Source organism: Oncorhynchus tshawytscha, linkage group LG08, assembly GCF_018296145.1.
Source record: "Oncorhynchus tshawytscha isolate Ot180627B linkage group LG08, Otsh_v2.0, whole genome shotgun sequence".
Taxonomy (NCBI): domain Eukaryota; kingdom Metazoa; phylum Chordata; class Actinopteri; order Salmoniformes; family Salmonidae; genus Oncorhynchus; species Oncorhynchus tshawytscha.
In genome coordinates, this window is record NC_056436.1 from 71,727,071 (window position 1) to 71,746,000 (window position 18,930).

Genomic DNA, 18,930 nt, shown 5'->3' on the forward strand with positions numbered 1-18,930 from the left:
GCCTACCTGGTTAAAAAAATATATAATCTTTTATCTTTATTTGGCCCACCAGAGTGACTGCTAAATACAATTCATACAAATAGGTTCCAATATCAACAGCTGCTTCTGGTATGGATACTACATGGCATGCATTGGTCTTCCTTTAGCCTTAGAAACCAAAGCTATTTTGACTCCACACCCAAACAGACCGTGTTATTCAAATGTATTCAAATAAAGAGGCCATACAATAACCACTTCAATACATATTTAATAGTCAAATACAAGACAACATACAACAAATAAAAAAACGGTCCCTTTCCTCATTGTCATAACAATGGCACTTGCAGTGAACTGGTGCGTTCACTTCCTTCCTTTGAAATATCTAGACATGGAGGCTATGGGTACCTGATGCATTAAACAACATTTATTGCAATGGCTGCTTCAGATCAAAGATCCCAGTCCCTCCTTTTACAACCTTACCCACCACTAAGCAAGCTGAGGGAGAGACCAACTTATCATGGGAGCCTGTTGAGAGAGCAAAGATCAGGCACCTCGTTAAACCAACAACTGATGAGGGGCAGACCATGTATTGCTCTATTTATTTTATGATGCATTACGTCTCCTGTTGTATTATGTGTACAGCCTACAGATGTTTTGTGTAATAATGCCTACCCAACATAGTGGCCTGCTTCAGGAACTTGTAGCTCGTCTCGAAGGTCATCTGTTGCAGTGGAGAGGAGTTGGACTGAATGGCGAAGCGGTTGAGAGGTTTGTACACGCCCTCAAAACACATGTAGTCTGCCACCAAGGATAAATGCCTGGGGTCCACCTCAATACCTGCAAAGGAAAGGAGAGCAGAGAGACAGAGAGGAGATCACACAGCTCTCCAGAACCTGTTGTTGGGAAATGAGTAGATAGCTAAAGAAGTTGTGAGCCTGTTTGTACCGTAGACAGCGAAGACATCTTTAATTTCCTTCTCAATGACTCTCAGGGCCACCTCAATGCCGTACGTGTTTGCCATGGCGTGGACCTCATTGGAGTACAGCCGATTCACATCAAGAATCTGAGATTAAAACAGCATAGCATAGAATGTATAAACAAAGATACCCACATTAAGAAATTATGTTTTTACTGTACAAGTACTCTATACATGTGAAAGTTTGTGGATTTACTTCACTGTGGTTAAACAGCTCGTGCATGTTGATGCCCTCAGTTTTGAGCTCCAGCTCCTTGGAGCCATCTTTCTTAGTGACCTCACTGAGCAGACATCTGGTGATGCCCTTAGTCTCCATCACCACTGCATTTTGGGCCACGGCCACCACCAGAGAAGTCAGGTCAAAGTGCACCTTGCTGACAGGCAGGATGAGCGTAACCTGACAAACAGAGAAATGCAAAAACTCCACTCAATCCACATTCAAAACATTTATATTCAAGTCAAGTACTTGGTTTTGTGAGAAACAATGCGGACCATCAATGAGGCAACCATTGGCTGAAATAAGTATTTTAGTATCTTAAACCCAGAAAGTAATATTCCAAAATCAGACAGAAGGGCACAGACTGGGGGTACATACCTCACACCAGAGACCCTGCTGGCTGTCATAGGAATAGTCCTCGATGCTGGAACTAGTTTCCAGCACAGTGTTGACCCTCATGCTGTCCTGTGTGTGTGTGCTTTTCTGCTTCAACCTCTTCCTTGCCCCAGCACCACCAGGCTCTTCAGTGGCCAGGTCACCGGGCACCTCAACAGGCACCTCTTCAGAGTTCTCCTCTGCCGGCTCCTCTTTTTCCTCCACCAGGTCCTCTCCCTCAGCATCCTCTCCCTCCTCACTCTCATAATCCACTTCTTCCTCCTGATTCTCTCTCCTTTTCGCATCCGAGGCGTCAGCGTCTCCCTCATTCCCCACATCGTCCACAATCATGCTCTCCTCCTCCCCATCCCCTTCTCCACTCTCCTACAACAAAGAAATGACTTACACAAATTAAGATTGGGGCAAAAGTAGCATAATTCTACATTTAAGAACAATGGTCACTTTGGTAATGATTAACTCCAGGCTTTAAAGACAAATGTAAAGTTATGGCTGAAAGGAACAGATGAATAGGGAAAAGTCCATGCTTGTTTAACACACCTGTCTAGCTGAGGAGTCCCCTACATCCTGGTCATTATCTCGTACTGTAGCCTTGCGTGTTTCCACTGCGTTGATAGAGGCCAGCTTGGTATTGCGCTTCTTAATGGCCTCCAGTAGTAGGCGGAAGAATCTGGAAAAGACAAGGTAGCAAAGAATGCCTTACATTGGTTCAGACCGACAACACAGAAGTACATTTGTCAGACTAGTAACCGTGATCTGATTCTCACTCTCTCACACACACACACACACACACACACACACACACACACACACACACACACACACACACACACACACACACACACACACACACACACACACACACACACAGGTTGTGTTGGCAAGAGAATGTGTGGGCCCAGCGCTGGTTATAATAGCTCACCTGTTCTCCATGTAGTGGAGGATCTGATGGGGAGTCAGCATCTTGTCTTCCTGGTAGCGCTCTGGGGAAAGAAAGCGGAAGATGATCTTGAAGACGCGGTCCTTCTGTTGTTTGTTCTTCACCCGGAGTGTCTCCAGGACATCCACTTTGTGCAACACCTTTGAACAACAATGGACAGAATAATGACTCTCACTCACAATTCATTGAAACACAAGAATGGAGTGATAACCATAGAAAAATGTATTATATTTCTGTGGTAGTAACGATTGAATTACTTTAGGATGTAATGGTTCATAAACAGTAAGTAGATAGAGCCAATATAATAACCTCAGCTAGACACACGCGAGTCAGCTTCTTCCTTAGTGTCTTCACCCGCTTGATGGCTTTTTTACTGTTTAACACAGGAATACTCATCATCGGCGTCTTGATGCTGGAACTGGCAATCATCAATATTTCTCTAAGCCTGTGGGTGACGGAGAAAATATTCAGCCACTAATGTCCAGAGTTTGTACATTCTATTCCGGCAAAGAGTCATTGCACCGTTATATTCCAGTGGAGACCATACTGTACCTTGGGATACCGAGGGTAACGTTCATCTCCCCCCTGCCGGCAAAATGGAAAGTGTTGAGGGTCATCTGGGTGGAGGGCTCGCCGATGCTCTGAGCAGCCAGCAGACCCACCGCCTCCCCTGGGTCACACAGGGCTCGCTGCCACTTCAGCTGCAGCAGATGCTTTAGTCTGCATAGACAGTGTTGAGACCATGACATAACCTAAGCACTCAGTAAAAAATACAGTAGCTACAATGGCTTCTAAAATTATGTACAACAGCGCAATCTTAGTTTCTACACCTAAAGTTTGTCATTTTTAGAAGACGTATTCTTTATTTTACCTTTTTTTAACTTAGCAAGTCAGTTAAGAACAAATTCTTATTCACAGTGATGGCCTAAGAACAGTGGGTTAACTGCCTTGTTCAGGAGCAGAACGACACATTTTTACCTTGTCAGCTCAGGGATTCGATCTAGCAACCTTTCGGTTACTGGCCCAACTCTCTAACCACCAGGCTACCTGCCGCCCCTCTAAAATGTCCATTTACGTAAATGTCCATTTAGGTAAATACTATATGCAATATAGACGATCTGGATTGAAATCTCACCTTTGTGCATCAAGGTTCTTCGAGCTTCCCTCAGGTAACTGCTTGACTTGGATGTCCTTTAGATAGGACTCCACAATGCTTTCAAACGTCTCTGACACTGACCCAAATGAGATGTCAGGCCTGAACAGGCTCAGGCAGGGCTCAGGACAGTGTGAAGTCTTCTTCAGGTACTTAGATCTGCTGTCCTGGTCTAGAGAACTCCATCTATCCACCAACTAAGAAACATGGGAAGGTAACATATTAGAATGTTTAACAAAACAGCAAACTACCAGAGTTTGATATGATACATTGAAAAAGTAGAACGACAAATAATACATCCCAAAAAACTGGTATGTAGTTGTAGAGGGATATTTCATCTGATAACATTGCGGGGTTGCAGCAGTGGGACAACACATTACCTTCAGAGTGGCAGTATCCCTGCCATTGGCCAGGTTCTCTAGAGCCTGGCGCTCTGCCTTCTTCAGTTTCTTCTGGGAGAAGAGCAGGAAGGCCCCCTCCCTGGGAGAAAGATGCTCCCTCTTGGCTTTCCACTTCCTGATGGCTTTGAAATGGTTGGTGGCAGCCTGAGGGTCCAGTTTGGCCAGGACCTCATCCAAGCACTTGGACTTTCTGATGACCTGTGAGTAACAGGAAATTCTAAATGGGTGCTGCAAAAAGTAATCTTTAAAAAAAGAATGGATGCAATGTTTGCCATGCACGGTCTTGAAATAAAGACTGAAAGCACGTCTCAATAAACACTTTAGAAAACAGGATCAGTTGACTAGAGCAGGGGCAAATCCTACCTCATAGTTGTCCTGTATGAAGGGAAACTGCCTTGGCTGGAGGAACTGTGTCTTGGGGACGTCCAGGCCATCCTCTCCATAGAGAAACTGGACCACGCTGCCATCACTGTCCCTCACAGTCAGGTCATACTGAACCACCAGGCCCTCCAGGTGTTTGATCACACATCTGGAACCACAATGAGTCCGTTCAGAAAGGGGGAAATGTAAATATTGTGTGAATCCCACAGGACTCTGGTCGAAAGCTGTGTACTATATAGGGAATAGGGTGCCATTTGGGACGTAGACATTCACACTTCTGTAAAAACATTCAGACTTCTGTAATGCCAACTCACCTCTGAAGGTACCCTGATCGACTGGTCTTAACAGCTGTATCTACCAGACCCTCCCGGCCAGCCATGCAATGGAAGAAAAACTCCTGCAACAATGAATCATGAACATTCAGAAACCTTCAATTATGAAGTGGAACAATAAAAACACACAACTTGGGGCAGAGAGAAGTCATGTACCGGGGGCTTGATTCCTGTCAGGAACCTGCCAGACACAAAACCTCCAGAGCGGGGCGAACTTTCATACGGCTGGAAGCATGGCAGAGATTTCCCAGAAGGCATCAGGGGAGGACGTCGACCCTCCAGCTCAATCTGACCCAGCAGACAGGAGATCTAAAAAAATAAAAAAATAAAAAACGTACTCATCAAGTTGCGATTGGTACACAGAGACAAAATGCATATCGGTTGTGTGTCTTAATGGTTCGATGTCTGCTTGGTTCCTTAAAGGAGTACCTGCATGGTATTGACAGTGGAGCCTTTAGCCCCAGACTGCACCATCAGCTGGAGGTTGTTCTCAGGGAAGCTGCAGTGGAGACCCAGGGGCATGACCACCTGGCAGGAGAAAATAGCATCAGTCAAAACCGTACAGCAGTTAACAGTGTTTTCTGCTACCAGGAACTCCTATCAACTTTCCTATCAAAGTCCATTAGAAATATATGCAGAAACTTTAATCCAAAGCGACTTATAGTGATGTGTGCATACATTTTTTACGTATGGGTGGCCTCGGGAATCGAATCCACTATCCTGGCATTGGAAGAACCATGCTCTACCAACCGTGCTACAGAGGACCACTAAGGAATATATTCTTCTTTACAGTGATAGCCTGACATTCACACGCAAACAGATGATGACTACCATCTGATGGTAACCTCTTCACAAAACTGAAGGATGAGCAAATCAAACAATGCAAACTCCCATGTAGCTCACCTTGTTGATGTCGTTGTTGACCTGATTGGCCACCTCCTTAAACTTGAGGTCCACCATGTTGAAGTCTCTCTGGTCTGGGTTGAGGTGGGCGTCCTGCCAGCGGCCCCTAGCCTCACTCTCGTCCACGGTGTCAGGCAGGTTAAAGGCTGCCTGCAAGGCCTGGGTTACACCAGAGCAAACAACTGTTACTGCCACACTAATGCAGGTCATTAAATTTGTTTATTTGTTCCTGAAACGTGGATCAACTGATTGATACTGGCATCTTTACCTTAGTCCCACATGTGACAGACTCTTTTATGATCTGCTTTCTCTGTCTGTTGGCTCCTCGTTTCACCAAGATATCCTCCACACCTGAAATGCATTCAATAAATAACTCTTCAATTTTGAGAGAGCCTTGTGATGGATCCATGAGTCTGTTCAGATAGATCTAGAACACCTGTTAGTATGTCCCAAATAGCACCCTATTCCCTATATTGGGCACTACGTTTGTCAAAAGTAGTGGGCTATATAGGGAATAAGGTTGAAGTTGGGATGAAGCCCATGCCTTACCCATAGTGAACCCCCGGTACAGCTGGAGGTAGGCAGTGAAGAGGCGAGCCAGGCAGCTGAGGAGTTTACCGCTGGTCTCTCCTCCATATAGCTCGTAGCAGCAGTGGACCAGGCCGTATGCTGAGCTGCCATAGTGGGCCTTGTCCAACACCCCCACCAGCAACTCTCCCTGACGGAAGATCACCTGCAGGATCAGACACAGTTAATGGCAAAGTCTAGGACTATTGCACAAAGTTTTTAAAAAATGTTTTAACATACAGCTAATACAAACCATGACACTAATAATAAAATAAATCAAATCAAGGTGGGTACATGTGCAACATTGGTAAGTTGAGTAGTACTTTTAGTGAACAGTCTGACCTGGGAGTCACACATGGTTTCAGGCTTGTAGCCAGGAACACAGCGTGGAGACTCCTTGATCCAGGCCTTACTGGGGATCTTGGCCTTCCCAGTCAGGTTCAGAGGGATGTGGTTTCCTGGGATGACGTTCATCAGTAGTGTAGACACCACCTGAATGACAAAGGACACCTGTGTTATTACCTGTACAATTATGAATTATGACCTACTAAACCTCTCAACCCATGGGTAGGTCCTTCTGCACCTGTTTCCCAGTCCAGAGAGGGAATGGTTTGAGTATGGCGGGCGGCAGCAGCTTGACTCTGCCGACCTTGTCGGTCAGACCTCGGTAGACCAGCTCAGTGTACTGGTCACGGGAGAAGAAGCAGCCGCGGATAGTCATCCTAGTGCCTGATACCATGTGATCCTGGATCAGACCTGCCAGAGGCTTCCCATCCTGGGGGACATAGACAAGGCAGTGAGGCTGTATAGCAACAGTAGGTGTTGAGGGTGAGAAAACAATAGCTTATCTAGCAAAAAAAATAATACATTTAGTAAGGCTGAGCAATGAGCATTCACCTTGGGCACAAGGTACTGCTGGTCAGTGCTGACAAGTGTGTAGGCCTCAGCCCTGCCCAGTTCACTCTGAGGGAAATGGGCATTCATCTCATCCCCATCAAAGTCAGCGTTGTAGGCCTTACAGTTAGCGTAGTGAAGCCTTAACACTTTCTCCCCTGGCAGGATGCGGGCGCAGTGAGCCTGGATGGACGGCCGATGCAGTGTTGGCTGCCGGTTGAGGAGCAGGACGTCGCCATTCTTGATGTGACGATTCACCTATGAGAATATGAACATTGCTCAATAGATGGCAAATATAATAGAAAGATGAAATGGAAGATTAAAATGTTGCTTCATTAAAGATGATATAACTAGTGGGAAAGTATATGAGATTACAATAAAAAATGAATTAAGGAATCAAGGTTAATAAGGAATCAAGGAACCATTAGATAGGGAGAGGAAACGGCTGGTGTAAGTGGTGTTAGAAAGATTGGCCTTACTATCTTCATGGGCATCATGTGCTGCCCGGTGCAGGGTGTGAGGAGCTGCTTGGCGATGGCCTCTCTCTGGGTGAGGTTAGTACTGCTCAGGATGGTGCGGGACCCGTCCTCGTTAATGACCATGGAGGCCCCAGGGTGAACATTGGGCCCGTTCAGAACTGCCTGCCTCAGCTCCTTAACATTCCAAGGCGTCACAGGTTGGGGGTAAGTCAGCTTGGTGGCAAACACCTGTAGCAAAACAGATGGAGTTTATCATGCGAGCTCACACAACGCTCCAACTATCAATGGACATGCAGAATGCAGGCAAAGGCAATGACTCTTACCATGGGTACCCCAATCTCATTGGTCCCAATGTACATGTCAGGACAAATAACAGAGCGTGCTGCATAGTCCACACGTTTGCCCATCATGTGCTTCCTGAACAAACCATCCTTCTTCTCTAAGATCTGAAAGAGAAAACAGGGACAGCATGAACAAAAAAAATGTATGGGTTGGAAGATGAAAGTATACTGACATTTTTCACTCCCTTTGGCTAAAAGGCTGCATTTATAGAGCAGGTGGCAAGAGATTTCCATGGGAAAACATACCTGACGAATGCCAGGGTACTTCTCCGTCATCAGTTTGTCCATGTCACTGTCAAAGACTATATTGACGTGACTCTGGAGCCGAATCCAGGTGTTGTAGAGTTTATCTGTGAGTGTGGCACCGGGGATCCCTGCCAGGAAGGCCTGGTCTGTCTGAGAGGGGTCGGCTTCCTGTACCTTTAAATTTAGAGTACAGAGGAATGGCAACACTTTGCACACAATTGGTTAACTTTATTTCATGCAAAAGACCCAGATATATATTTCTAGGTATGTGGAGCCGTGTTTGTGTCTTGACTTAATATAATGTTTACATACCCTACATTACTCATCTCTTATGTATATACTGTACTCGATACCATCTACTGTATCTTGCCTATGCTGTTCTGTACCATCACTTATTCATGTCTTTATGTACATATTCTTCATCCCTTTATACTTGTGTGTATAAGGTAGCTGTTGTGAAATTGTTAGGTTAGATTACTCGTTGGTTATTACTGCATTGTCAGAACTAGAAGCACAAGCATTTCGCTACACTCGCATTAACATCTGCTAACCATGTGTATGTGACAAATAAAAATTTGATTTGACTTTGCTTTTGTTGTTTTTCCCAAATGTTCTGTATGTTTTTTTCCTTAAGACTTAGCGAGGTAAAAGAGAATCAAAATACAGTACGAGATGACGAACTAATAAAAGGTTAATTTATAGACATACATGGAAAATCAAGTGTGTCACCTTTGACCTTTTCATTCCCTCAAAATAATGTTTAAAGAGCAAATGCGACCCCACTCCATCAGTTCACATACCTCCTCCAGCTGCAACTCCTTTTCCTTCAGCTTCTCTCCAGCTAGAAGTGCTAGGAGCTTCTGGATAACGCCACTGTCCTTCATCACTGCCTGCATGTTAACCGTCTGGCCGTTAGTGAACATCTGGTCTCCCAGACGGTTAATGGGCCGATACCTGGGGAAAACAAGAGGGTTACTCTCATAAGTTACTGGAAAGCTTCACAACTAGGAGGTTTTTGTGATGCAATTCCAGACACCATAACTAACAGAAGCAAACAACTACATTCAAAACAAACCCACAAATTGTAAGGCTGTTCTCTGAGAGATTCCTCACCTGCATGGAGGGACCACCATAAGCTCCAGGAAGAAAAGGTCAGGGTAAAAGCCACTGGGTGAGCTCTCCAACTCCTCCAGTCCAGAGAACAAGCACTTCAGGAAGAAACCTTCTTTATCCCAAAGTTTGGCGATGTGATCCCGTGCCGTGCTAGGGGTCAAGTATCCACGTTTTCCAGCCATCCCATCTTCTGAAAAAGGAGAAGAGACCAAGGGCACTCATTCAAACTTTCCAATTCAGGACAACAGAGTTGCAGAAATGTCAACATCTTTTAGTCCTCTACCGTATTACCAATCTTGAAGCAGAAGACTGAATGGAATGCATTACCTTCATCGGGTCCCTTGATGGCACCATCTTTATACATAGCCGCAGGCAAGGTGACAATCAGTTTGCTGTTGTGCTCCCTGCGCACTTGTGATCGGCCACTCCTATTTGGGAATAGTAAAAATCAGTGTGAAACTTCACACAGGGGACAGAATTGCTATGAAATAAATGGTAATTGGTCAGAATGGTATATACTTACTTGCAGTGAGGGCATTTCCTGGAGTTCATTTGGACCCTCCAGAAGAGTGTTATAAGCTTGTTCTTCTTCTCACAGATATGCTTGATCTGAGAACACAAAACATTACATTTCATCACATTGGCCTGAATTGTGATGTTCAGTTTCTATGACACATTCACAATCAGCTCTTACTGGTGAGCTGTGATCGTCGCCTGTCTTCCGTTTGTTGACATGAGCACAGTAGTCCTCTAACACCACCTGGATCTCAACCCCAGAAGCTTGGGCATTGCCTTCCAGGAACTGCAACAGAGATAGGGTCAAAACCAGTTGTGTGAGTGATTAAAACTCAGAACTTAGATGAATTTTATGAATCAAACACTATCAAATCAAAAGACATGCATACATTACCAGAAACAGGAGTGTGATTTCAGAGATATCATTATTTTTGAATATTACCACTCCTGTCTGTGTGATGCTCACCTGGTTCAGCACATGCTCCAGCTCATAGACCTCCTGTAGAGCTCCCACATCCAGCAGCTTCAGCTGGTTCAGCAGGAGATGGATCGCTGCTCTGGGGCAGGACAGCATGTGGCAGTTCAGACATGACCCTCGGATCAGCAGGTACAGTTTCTGGTGCCAGAGTAGAAGTGGGAGAGGGTATTACTTTAAAAGAAGACTACCACACTGTAACTTGTAGCCTATCGACTGTGTTTTGGATCGTGTAGCAGTTTATCTGGGAACAGGCCATGTACTTGTAATAACTACTGGGATAAGCGTGTTCAATGTTGTTCACTTACATCAAAGAAGAGTGGGTTGTATACAGGTAAGGGTAGCTCAATGTGCCCAAGGTGCCCAGGGCAGTTGTTGAAGTCTTGCATACAGGTGGAGCACACCTCTTTGGAATCAGCTGGGCCCAATGACAGGTCATAGAGGCCATTGGGGGCAACATTACCAACATTATCCAGGAATCTGAAGTTGGTTATGTTCTTGACACTCAACTTTCTGTGGAGAAATGGGAACATGACATGATATCGCTACATGACTGAATGCAATATTTTATCAGTTAACTAGTAGCATAATATCCATAGTAGCAGTACCACAAACGGACAGTCCAAGAACAGTGAACACTAACCAGTTATTAACTATAGTTAGCTAGTCCAACACACTCCAATACAAACGCAAAAGTCATGCAGGGGCATGTTATTATGGCTTCAGAGCATATGCACTCATAACAACTTGTATTCTTACCTTATTTCTTCTGCAGTGTACATTCCAAATGTCATTCCCTCCAGCCGCCTCCATGGTACTTCTTTCCCAAAAAGCATACTTTAGAAATTCCAAGTAAATTGTTTCTATGAATGTATGCGTTTCTTACTTGAACTGTGTAAAATCCACATGCGCTACGAAGTTACAATTCTCCAACACGTGGGACATTCCTCTTCATGGACGGTACCATTAAGAGATAGGGGTGAAAAGAAAGCACGTATTATCATTCAACTGAACATGTGAATACATAACCGGTTAATTGATATGAGTCATTACAAAATATGTATTGTGTCATTCACCATAACCAAAGCTACCTAATCAATCACATAATACTATCCGTTGGTGGGTGTTACTGCAGCTCCCCCCTATGAACAGTTAAATCGTAATTCCTTACCATGAGCCTCCGGGGTTGTTTCCAAAATGGCGGCCCCCGGTAAATACGTAGGGCATTACATTTACAAGAATGGTCGCTTTCTTCTAAGTAATTTTGAACAATTCTGTTTTCGGAGGTAAGTTTTACTTTACGCTGGCATTGCAGTGACAGCTGTTAATGTATTGGTTGTGTGTTTGTTCCAGTGACTGACAAGACAGATCATTATAATTTGCTTTGTCACTGACATGAGGTCACATAAGTAACTGCTAGCTTGCTGTCAATGCACAACCGAACTATTTTCATGAACCTAATTCTAAATGTGTTGATATGATTGATTAATGCATCATTAATTTCAGGAACTTTGGATGGAGTGTAGTCGTTTGTCAACAAAATGCATCAACTGAAAGAGGTACATTTAAATCCAATGAATGGCACCCAGTAAAGTATCTCAAGCATAAAGAGCCAGACCAGGATAGTGTACTTCATAGATGGTGTTAATTGTAGAATCCTTCTTTTTCTAAATATATTACAGAGTCTGCAGAGGCAATTGTCATTCCCAAAAAGAAAACGTGGTATGTTGTATTCAATTTATTTGAAATCACTCAAGACCGAGTTACCAATTTGATATTGTGACGAATAATAACCATTCTTGCTCTGACAGGAGCAAATGGGCTGTGCTGCAGGCTCTTGCATCCACCGTCAACAGGGTAAGAAGTCTGCATTGCATTTCCATGTATATTTTGACAGAAGTAGTAGTAGGCCATGATAGCCTAAACAATGCACAATCATCATTTTCAGGACCCCACTGCACCACATTACATGTTCCAGGATGATCCTTATCTTACTCCAAGGACGTCTGCAGAGTTTGTAAGTAATGGACAGGAGTTTTTTGGAACTGTGCTGCTTCTTTTTAGCCAGTTTGCACTGATGTTTTTTTGTCTTCTGTTTTTTTGTCCTCTACAGAAATTATACTCCCTCTCCCAGGAGTCTGGCAGAATGGCAGCTAACCATATTGTCAACAAAAACCCAAAGTTCTTCCAGAAAGACTTTGCTGAACCACATATTCCAGTAAGATTGATTCTAGTGTGTTATTTTGAATTGGGAAAGCTGCACGATGATAGATAGGTAATTGAGACTGCTGTGTGTCTGTCCTACAGTGCTTAATGCCAGAGACCATGGAGCTGTGTATTGAGGAAGTGAGTGAGGCAGCGCTGCTGGAGCGCATCATGCTGAGGAAGGTGAAGGCTGCAGTAGACATGTATGATCAGCTGCTACAGACGGGTAAGTCACCCACATTTCTATTAATTGTCATGTATTATTTACAGAGTACAATTGACATTGGGGGTGTATTAGGGGGGGTTCAATAAGGCTGTCCTCCTCCTTAGAAATGTTTGTTTGGCAAGTGTCTGCCCGTTCTCTCTATGCAGGCACCACCGTGTCTCCTGATGCTTCTAATGACCTGCTGGACCTTATTTGTCTCTATGGAGATCGTGACCCTGTGCAAGATGACAAGCCAGAGGCAGAAGATGTGGTAGGACATTATTTATGTGGCCTCTACTTGTTTATACTTATTTTATTTTTTTTCCTTTTTCTCCACAATTTTGTGGTATCCAATTGGTAGTTAGTCTTGTCTCGTCGCTGCAACTCCCGTACGGACTCGGCAGAGGCGAAGGTCGAGAGCCGTGCGTCCTCCAAAACAAAACCCAACCAAGCCGCACTGCTTCTTGAAACAATGCCCACTTAACCCGGAAGCCAGCCGCACCAATGTGTCGGAGTAAAAACCTGGCGACCGTGTCAGTATGCACTGCGCCCGGTTTGCCACAGGAGTTGCTAGTGCTGGATGGGACAAGGACATCCCTGCCGGCCTAACCTGGACGACGCTGGGCCAATCGTGCACCGCCCCATTGGTCTCCTGGTCGCAGCCGGCTGCGACAGAGCCTGGACTCGAACCCAGAATCTCTAGTGGCACAGCCTTAGACCACTGTGCCACTCGGGAGGCACCGTTGTTTATACTTTATAGCTAGTTCTTCTGTCACAGCTCAGTGTTTACCTCTGGACCTCTGTTGGTTTTCCCTCAGGCTCAGGAGGTGCAGGAGGAGGGCAGGAGGAGGAAAGGGAGGCTGCGGAGAGCCTCCGACTTAGTGAGGATAGTTTGGAGGTGAGTTGTTTGAGTGGCGTTACGTTTAGAGAGAAAACGATGCAAGTAATGCCTTAAGTTGACATGTACTATCCTATAAACGTATCACCCCGTCATGCAGGGAGAACAACAATGCAGAGAGGATCTTTAACCTTCTTCCAGAACGTGACACACGAGCATACTCTGCTTTGATCAGAGGCATGGTGAAGGTGCGTCAGATGTTGAATTAGACAATGTTTTCTGTAGAGTCGGTTTGTTTCTAAGGTGTTTCTGATTACATGTGTGTATTAAATCCCCAGTATGGAGCTCATGTGAAGGCATTCAATACATACACAGACATGCTGAACAACAGACTGACTGGTGAGTATATTTACAAAGACAACATGCCAAACAATACAACTTTATTGTCCATGCGAACAGATGATAATACTTGGTGTGTGAATTGGAACATTTCTTGTTGTTACCACCTCCAGCGGATGTCCACACCTTCAATGCTCTGATCTCTGCGGCACCAGAAGTCCGGGAGAGGTACACTGAGAAATGGGACCTGATTGTTGTAAGTGTATAGGAAGCAACTTACACTGTTGGACCTTTTCCTGTTGTCTAAGGACTGCCCTGTTTTTATGTCAATCTCATATCTTTCTCCTTTTTTTTCTTCTTCTCCTTCCTGGGTTCTTAGGACTTACTAAATCAGATGAATGAGCAGAAGGTGAAGCCCAATCTGCTGACGTTTAATGCTTTGCTGAAGGCCCTTCGTCGCTGTGGCTCCTTAGCCAGGGCTCAGTCTCTGCACACGCTCAGTGAGATGAAGGCTATGGGCATTGGTGAGTAGGAAAATGCATCACTGACCAGTAACACTCCTGAAGGAAATGAATGTCAGTATATGTGACTTATAGCAGTGTCCTAACAGATGATTTATTTTCTTTTAGCACCCAGTTTGGCTTCTTTTGACCATGTTCTGGGCATTTTCTACAAAGCAGGTGAATACCTACAGTACCAGTCAAAAGTTTGGACACCTATCCATTCAAGGGTTTTTCTTTATTTTTTTACTATTTTCTACATTGTAGAATAATAGTGAAGACATCACAACTATGAAATAACACATATGGAATCATGTCGTAACCACAAAAGTATTAAACAAATCAAAACATATTTTAGATTCTTCAAAGTAGCCACCCTTTGCCTTGATGACAGCTTTGCACACTTGGCATTCTCTCAACCAGCTTCATGAGGAATGCTTTTCCAACAGCCTTGAAGGAGTTCCCACACATGCTGAGCACTTGTTGGTTGCTTTTCCTTCTCTCTGTGATCCAACTCATCCCTAATCATCTCAATTGGGTTGTCGTCAGGTGATTGTGGAGGCCGGGTCATCGGATGCAGCACTCCATCCGTCTCCTTCTTGGTCATATAGCCCTTACACAGCCTGGAGGTGTGTTTTGAGTCATTATCCTGTTGAAAAACAAATGATAGTCCCACTAAGTGCAAACCAGATGGGATGGTGTATCGCTGCAGAATACTGGGGTAGCTATGCTGGTTAAATGTGCCTTGAATTCTGAATAAATCACAGACAGTGTCACCAGCAAAGCACCATCACACCACTTCCTCAATGCTTCACGGTGGGAACCACACATGCAGAGATCATCCGATCACCTACTCTGCGTCTCACAAAGACACAGCGGTTGGAACCAAAAATCTCAGATTTGGATTCATCAGACCACATTATAGATTTCCACCAGTCTTATGTCCATTGCTCATGCTTTTTTGCCTAAGCAAGTCTTTTACAGTAGTTTCTTTGCAGCAATTCGACCATGAAGGCCTGATTCACGCAGTCTCCCCTGAACAGTTGATGTTGATGGGTCTGTTACTTGAACTCTGTGAAGCATTTATTAGGGCTGCAATCAGAGGTGCAATTAATTGGCCATTTCTGAGGCTGGAAACTCTAATGAACTTATCCTCTGCAACAGAGGTAACTCAGGGTCTTCCTTTCTTGTGGCGGTCCTCATGAGAGCCAGTTTCGTCATAGCGCTTGATGGTTTTTGCGACTGCACTTGAAGAAACTTTCAAAGTTCTTGAAATGTCCATATTGATTGACTTATTTGAGCTGTTCTTGCCATAATATGGACTTGATATTTTACCAAGTAGGGCTATCTTCTGTATACCACCCCTACCTTGTCACAACACAACTGATTGGCTCAAATGCATTAAGAAGGAAAGAAATTCCTCAAATTAACTTTTAACAATGCACACCTGTTAATTGAAATGCATTCCCGGTGACTACCTCATGAAGCTGGTTGAGAGAATGCCAAGATGCAAAGCTGTCATCATGGCAAGGGTGGATATTTTGAATAATCTCATATAAAATATATTTGGATTTGTTTAACACATGAGTCCATATGTGTTATTTCATAGTTTTGATGTCTTCACTATTATTCTAGAATGTAGAAATAGTATAAAGAAAATCCTTGAATAAGTAGGTATTGTAGATATTTTGTCTTGATTTCTATTAAACAGTTTCTTGATTGGTTTGAGGTGGTATGTTAGGGGAGAGTGGTTCCATGTTTCTGTTATTGTCTTTTTCTCTCGGTCCTGTCTAGCGTCTCCTTCCCAAGGGCAGACTGATATCCTACAGGAAGTGATGACTGAGGTGGCAGGAAGGACATTCGTTGCTCAGGATCCAGATGATGGTATGCCTGTAGCATTTCGATCTAAAGGCTGATAGTAGAGGTCCATATATCAATAACTTAATTGACAAAGTGATTCATGCCATTTTGAATGTAGCTTTGACTTTATTTTCCCTCCCAGTAAACTTTTTCTCCAGTGCCATGAGAATTGTAAGTAGTCTAGAATACATCTATATATGTTTTTGAATATTTCAGTATGTTTGTGGTGACTGTTTAAGACCTGATGTCTCTGTTCCCAGTGTCTGGATACCAAGGACATTGAGGCAGCATACAAGGTGCATGACCTGCTCAGTGTGGGAGAGAACTGGAGGATGCTGGGAGATTCCTTCCAACAGAGTATCTATTAGTGAGTAAACCTTCTAAAAAAAGGCTTGCAAATCCACATCGGAGAGTAGCATTTCTTCACCTTATTTCTGGTGGTTTTGCGCCAATACACTGTCACCTCTGACCTCTTGTTGTTTGTTCAGTGGCAGAATGTTCAACCTGCTCTGCATGATGGAACACATAGATGTGGTGCTGAAGTGGTACAAAGAACTGATTCCTTCTGTAAGCACTGACATGGCAACATTGACATGTACATTTTATTCATACTCTCACATGCATTCTAAGACTAATGTTCTGAACTTTTTTGGTCCATAGCTCTATTACCCCAATCCACAAGGAATGAGAGATCTGCTCCAGGCACTGGACACTGATAACAGATTGGACATGATCCCACAGATATGGAAAGGTGGGTTGGAAGTAAATGTACTGCCTGATTCATTAACTAGGTTTCCATCCAATTGGTAACAGATTTTCATGCAAATTTTCCAGAATCTGCATAAAGAACATTTTCTCACCCGTGGTATGTTTCCACCAAATGGACTAACAATCTGTTTGTGATAACGTAGAGCAAACAAAATATACATTTTCACGTACCGAATAAAAGTTCAACATCTTTCAATCGCATGATCAACTCTACCAATACTTTTGTCACCACTGTTGCGTTACATAGCAAATGCACTCTACCCAACGGCTCGTTAATAGTGCGGGTAGGCTGGTCTACATGAGATTATTTACATTTCTCAAACGGCAGTCAAGCATCATGTCACCAGAATAGGACCCTCAATATTTTTTGGAAAGGAGCATCAAGATCACACTGCACTTTCACCACCCTGTGAAGTTCATCATTTACTTCATCTGTAGCCTAATAAACTGCATGGTTTCCCGAGTCGTAGTGGGAGGACAACACACCATGTCATCGTGTGCCTCCAAATTTACTTAGATATGTTATTCTATCAATATTTGCACAAAGCTGTTTCCACTGGCATTTCTTGCATAATTAATTTGAACTGAGAAAGACCACAATTGTCTGCATTCATTAAATTACGCCAAAACTTGTTGCTGTCGTGATTAAAAATATACGATATGACTTCACTCAAATACTGTGGATGGAAACATGTTTATAGTAGAGGAATGAAAAATACAAAACAATAACCAACATGTGGATTGTCTGACAAAGCAGTTTGGAATCAACCTCTACTTTGGTTTCCCCCCCACTCCAGACATCCGACGGATGGGGCATGACAACAAGTCCGATTTAGTGGATGAGCTGCTGTCACTCATGGCCAGGGACAAGCACAGTCCTGAGGTGAGGCATGGAGAGACAGACACCTAGCTAGAAAATAAACTACCATTTATTTTTACTGTAAATAGTCATCTATTCTACATTCTGACTGATCTATTGGGATTCATGCAGATCCAGGAGTCTTTTGCAGTGTGTGCGCTGGATGTTAAGAGCCTGTATGAGCAGGGGCAAGGAGCCAGGATGGCTCTGGAGTGGACAGCCACTGCCATGACCAACATAACCTCTGTCCTACTGGCAGCCCAGAAGAAGCAGCAGGCATGGTGAGTAGACCTGGACACAGAAGCCACATGGTACTTAAGTTGGAGCCAATTGACATGAAACATTCAGTATTTTAATCCTTCTTTTAAATCTAGGGATATGTTGAAGCTCTTCAAGACCAAAAACAGAGTTCCATCGTAAGTCTATTTTACATAGTGTTTACATTAAGTGAATACTATCTAGGCACCCTAGTTCTGACCCATCTATTAACTGTAATCTTTTAGTGAGGAGCTGATGGAGGAGTTCCTGGCCAGCATCAAGAGCAGCAACGACCCTCAGCACGCCATGGAGCTGGTACAGATTTCAGCTAGCTTCTGTCTCCCCAGCACCCCCAAACTGGCGGAGAGGGTACTGCAGGCGTTTGAGCTCTCTGAAGAACAGAAGTATGACTACGTAGTCTATTTTTCATGTGTTAGCAACTCTTTTTGGCACCAGATGTCTTACGCCCTTGTTCCCTTTCCCATGTAGGACTATTCTGTCCGAGCTGGAGGTCTCAACTGAAGTCAGCGAGTGATGTGAAGTCTAATACAGAATCCAGGACTTAATCTACAGTTGAGCCAAACCTCTGACATCAATACCATTCTGAATGGCCACAGAGGTTGAAATGCAAAATATGAATTGAACAGTAACATTTGTAGCCAACACCAGTACTACAATTAATTCATTGTAAATGCAGAGACTGTGATTTTGAAGCTAAGCCATTAGCTAAAGTGTGAAAATTGTGATTAAGTGTACAACAGACCACAGATTAATAAATATGTACCAACTCAC

At 43.9% G+C, this 18,930-nt stretch overlaps 2 protein-coding genes across 2 annotated transcripts; one reads left to right on the plus strand and one right to left on the minus strand.

Annotated features, from left to right (window-relative positions):
• Positions 1-231: 231 nt before the first annotated feature.
• polr1a (RNA polymerase I subunit A) lies at positions 232-11,427 on the minus strand. The gene is made up of 32 exons (XM_024428907.2): positions 11,066-11,427; positions 10,615-10,819; positions 10,298-10,447; positions 10,010-10,117; positions 9,839-9,924; positions 9,643-9,743; positions 9,316-9,505; positions 9,003-9,156; positions 8,203-8,376; positions 7,939-8,061; positions 7,616-7,843; positions 7,140-7,394; positions 6,826-7,017; positions 6,585-6,734; positions 6,225-6,408; positions 5,944-6,026; positions 5,676-5,834; positions 5,202-5,300; positions 4,929-5,081; positions 4,755-4,837; positions 4,423-4,588; positions 4,039-4,257; positions 3,641-3,855; positions 3,058-3,225; positions 2,815-2,950; positions 2,488-2,645; positions 2,106-2,235; positions 1,551-1,931; positions 1,152-1,352; positions 925-1,042; positions 652-816; positions 232-504 (listed from the first exon to the last, which is right to left on the minus strand). Exons 1-32 carry the CDS (start codon positions 11,140-11,142, stop codon positions 404-406), a joined length of 5,112 nt encoding a protein of 1,703 aa, XP_024284675.1. The 5' UTR covers positions 11,143-11,427; the 3' UTR covers positions 232-403.
• Positions 11,428-11,473: 46 nt separating this feature from the next.
• Positions 11,474-18,929, plus strand: ptcd3 (pentatricopeptide repeat domain 3). The gene is made up of 24 exons (XM_024428913.2): positions 11,474-11,592; positions 11,813-11,865; positions 11,989-12,028; positions 12,118-12,163; positions 12,255-12,323; positions 12,420-12,524; positions 12,614-12,737; positions 12,884-12,987; positions 13,535-13,614; positions 13,715-13,802; positions 13,893-13,953; positions 14,067-14,149; positions 14,273-14,417; positions 14,523-14,573; positions 16,188-16,277; positions 16,396-16,424; positions 16,514-16,620; positions 16,742-16,820; positions 16,914-17,004; positions 17,819-17,904; positions 18,013-18,161; positions 18,255-18,296; positions 18,384-18,542; positions 18,628-18,929. Exons 1-24 carry the CDS (start codon positions 11,504-11,506, stop codon positions 18,671-18,673), a joined length of 2,016 nt encoding a protein of 671 aa, XP_024284681.1. The 5' UTR covers positions 11,474-11,503; the 3' UTR covers positions 18,674-18,929.
• Position 18,930: the final 1 nt, after the last annotated feature.